This window comes from Austrofundulus limnaeus, unplaced genomic scaffold (assembly GCF_001266775.1).
Source record: "Austrofundulus limnaeus strain Quisiro unplaced genomic scaffold, Austrofundulus_limnaeus-1.0 Scaffold243, whole genome shotgun sequence".
NCBI lineage: Eukaryota > Metazoa > Chordata > Actinopteri > Cyprinodontiformes > Rivulidae > Austrofundulus > Austrofundulus limnaeus.
The window spans coordinates 38,643-41,910 of NW_013952645.1; the positions used below are offsets into that span (position 1 = coordinate 38,643).

At 43.1% G+C, this 3,268-nt stretch overlaps 1 protein-coding gene across 1 annotated transcript in view; it reads left to right on the top strand.

Moving 5' to 3' along the window:
• LOC106525820 (sodium/potassium/calcium exchanger 3) overlaps positions 1 to 3,268 on the top strand; it is a gene marked incomplete at its 5' end in the record, with an annotated part of 19,184 nt that overhangs the window by 3,814 nt on the left and 12,102 nt on the right. Inside the window, 3 exon segments of the mRNA XM_014020163.1 lie at positions 211 to 451; positions 608 to 774; positions 2,546 to 2,660. Of these exon segments, the coding sequence (XP_013875617.1) occupies positions 211 to 451; positions 608 to 774; positions 2,546 to 2,660 (523 nt within the window).

Sequence of the window (3,268 nt, forward strand, 5' to 3'; positions counted from 1 at the left end):
AGGTCACATTTAAAATGTAATGTGAACGTTCACACAAAAAGATCGGATTTTTTCAAAAAATCGGAACTGAGCATTAAGACCTGCAGTGTGAACGTAGCCAATGACAGTCATGTTTAAACTAAGAGTTTGTACATTCGAGTGTCTAACATTGTTAAAGCTGTTTCCATCCCTGTGTAGAATCCAACCAAGTTCTTCTTCTGTGGTGTGCAGAGACAGCGCCTGATTAACACCAGGACTCTGACCAACGGCGAGTCCGACATCCCCGTAAAAGGAGGCAGTAGGCGGGGCATAGAAAACGGGCTGTCCAGGACCGAGAGGTGCGTCGGCGTCCGCAACGATGACGGAGAGGAGGGCAACGAGACCGAGAATGAGGACAATGAAAATAACGAGAATGACGAAGAAGAGGAGGAAGAGGATGGAGAGGGACCCTTTGTCCCGTTCCAGTGCCCAGGTGGATTTATCACGATATGCTCTACATTTCTTCATTTTATAGGGATTGTTAGCTGTGAGATGCACATGAAATGTCCTTTTTAATGGAGGACAGTATTTATGCTGTCAGTGACCTTTGACCCATCATAACATCCCGACTTGGCCTTTATATATGCAGCCGGAGTGTTTAACAAGCTGAAGTGGCTCCTGGCTTGGCCTCTGTGTCTGCTGCTCTACTTCACCATCCCCAACTGCTCCAAACCTCGCTGGGAGAACTGCTTCATGATCTCCTTCATCTCCTCCACCCTCTGGATTGCCTTCTTCTCATACATCATGGTCTGGATGGTAGGTTCAGGGCCAGTTTTCTGGGAACCTCTTATTTTTTACATCAGTAACTAATTTAGACGTCAACAGATGCAAATCATGTTGTCATAAGGGTTGGGTGTTATTGATCTTTTTCATTCTGTGGTATGAAAAATGAGAAACGGCTGCTTCTGTGCTTTTACACACATATAACTTAACATGACAGGAGTCGCACAGATGAAAAAACGTACAAGTACAACTTTTTAGGGTTATAAGTGTCAACATAATCTGACTTTTATCTTGGTTGTATCCACGCTGCTGCATACTTTTAGCCATTATTTGTGCCAATAAAGTTTGTATCTATTTCCTTGTCTGCAGCAACGAGGTCACGGGTCTCAAAAAAAATCAGAGTGGTTCCCACGGCTGTCAGTCAGCACTACACCGGTCCACCTTTTTAAGAGTCGACGAGTAACGTTTATTAGAAACTGGATGGTTAATGAAGCTTTAGTTAATCAATTTTAAATGAAAAAAAGGTTGATTTTGATGTGCTACATAGGGTTGGGTACCGAAACTTGGTTCCAGTATGGCACCGGGGCGAACATCAGCGGTAGTACACAGACCGAAACACAACTCTAATTTCGGTGCTTTATTTCAGTGCCTCAAAGAAAGCTGTTAATTTGTGCTCTGGTGTTCACTGTTAATAGTGACATCCTCTGCACACAATCTCCACGGACGCTCTTGTACGCGGTTTGACTAGGCTTGGTCTTGGCCCATTGCATCTCCACAGCCGCGCTGTCTCAGAACCTCCTCTCTGGTGGTTCAGGTAGAAGCGAGTACAGCAGCTATGATTTTGACATCAGCAGAAATCTGCCCGTGGATTAACTCTTGGATTGACTGACAGCAAATTTCCTCCTGGAGAGACGTGCATTTGTTTAGGAATATGAGCGTGCTGCGCAATACGACAACATGGTAAAATAAAACTGCCTTTTTGGGACAGGCAGAACTTGTAAACACTTCCTGGAGAGAGGTGAAGGAGACGAAACTGAGCAGATCAACAAACTGTCCGCCCACAGTTACACAAGCACTTAGCTAAACAGCACCGCAATAATTAATTAATAAATAGATAAAAGTGATGTCCAAACGGTAAGACCACAACGGCTTTTTTAATTTTATTTAATTTATTTTTAACACAACAGTTGAAGCCGCTGCGGACGGTCCGCACATTATCACACCCACAGAGTGAGGGACACACTGCGTGGAGACACACGGACACTGAGTAGAACCGACCCGACCCAAAGTGAATCAAACCGAGTTCATGGAGAGAGGCTGAACAGGCGCCATTGCAGTTAACAGTTATTATAGTCGAGATGTCGAAAGCAAAACGGTCCAAATTGTGGTGTCACTTTACAAAATGAGATGCAGAAACTTCCACCTACAAGAAGTGCTTTAAGAATATTTGGTGCYAAGACAAATTATTAATGGTTTTAAGTTAATATGTTGGTCAATTTCAAGTTTGACTTTGACTCAGAAATAGTCATTGCTTCATAAACCTCTGTCTGAGTGTGTGCGTTTTATTTATTTATTTATAAAGTACCGATTTAAATACCGTTTAGGAACCGATACCGTTTTGAAAATATCAATTTAGCACCGGTATCGAAATAAACCCTTTCAATACCCAACCATGTGCTACATTTCATTTACTATACATAAATAGAGGGAAATGCTCACATTTGGATGGTGTATGAGCTTTTTGTATTGCTGCCAAACGACTAAGCTGTAAACATCTGTTTGTTTGTTTGTTTGTTTGTCTCAGGTTACAGTGATCGGCTTCACTCTTGGTATTCCTGATGTCATCATGGGCATCACCTTCCTGGCAGCCGGCACCAGCGTTCCTGACTGCATGGCCAGCCTTATAGTGGCGCGACAAGGTTACCAAACTCACTCTACCACATAACTTTAAACACACAAGCATGTTACTGTAAATCAGGGTGTGAAATATGCAGAGCAACATGGTCACAGAAGGTCTGAACCCAGAATGCAGACTGACTCAATGATTTCAAAATATAAACTTGTTTAACAAAAACAAAATGGCAGCACAAACTTATTTGAACTCGATGAGAACTCAGGGGCAACAGAGACACAGTGGCCTCTACGTGTAGCATAAACATCAGCAATGCTCTGCTCCAATGCAGATTTAAGGAGACTGAATACACAGAGCTTGGCTGATGAGGAATTGGAGACACCTGAACTGATCACAGGGTGAAAACAGGTGAGGGTGGGCGTGGCTAAACTGGCTGAGGAAAAAACTGAGAAGCTGACAAGTCACTGAGGGTAGATAAAAACACAAGTGAGTAAAACTTAACATGTCTCACAGGGGTGTCAAACTCATTTCTACTGAAGGCCACGAGTGTTATGGTTATTTTTAACTTTGATGTTTCATTTTTAACTTTGACTAAACATGAAGCCCTCTCCTTGGGCTGCTACCTTATCGTGGTGGAGGGGTTTGAGTGTCCCAATGATCCTAGGAGCTATGCTG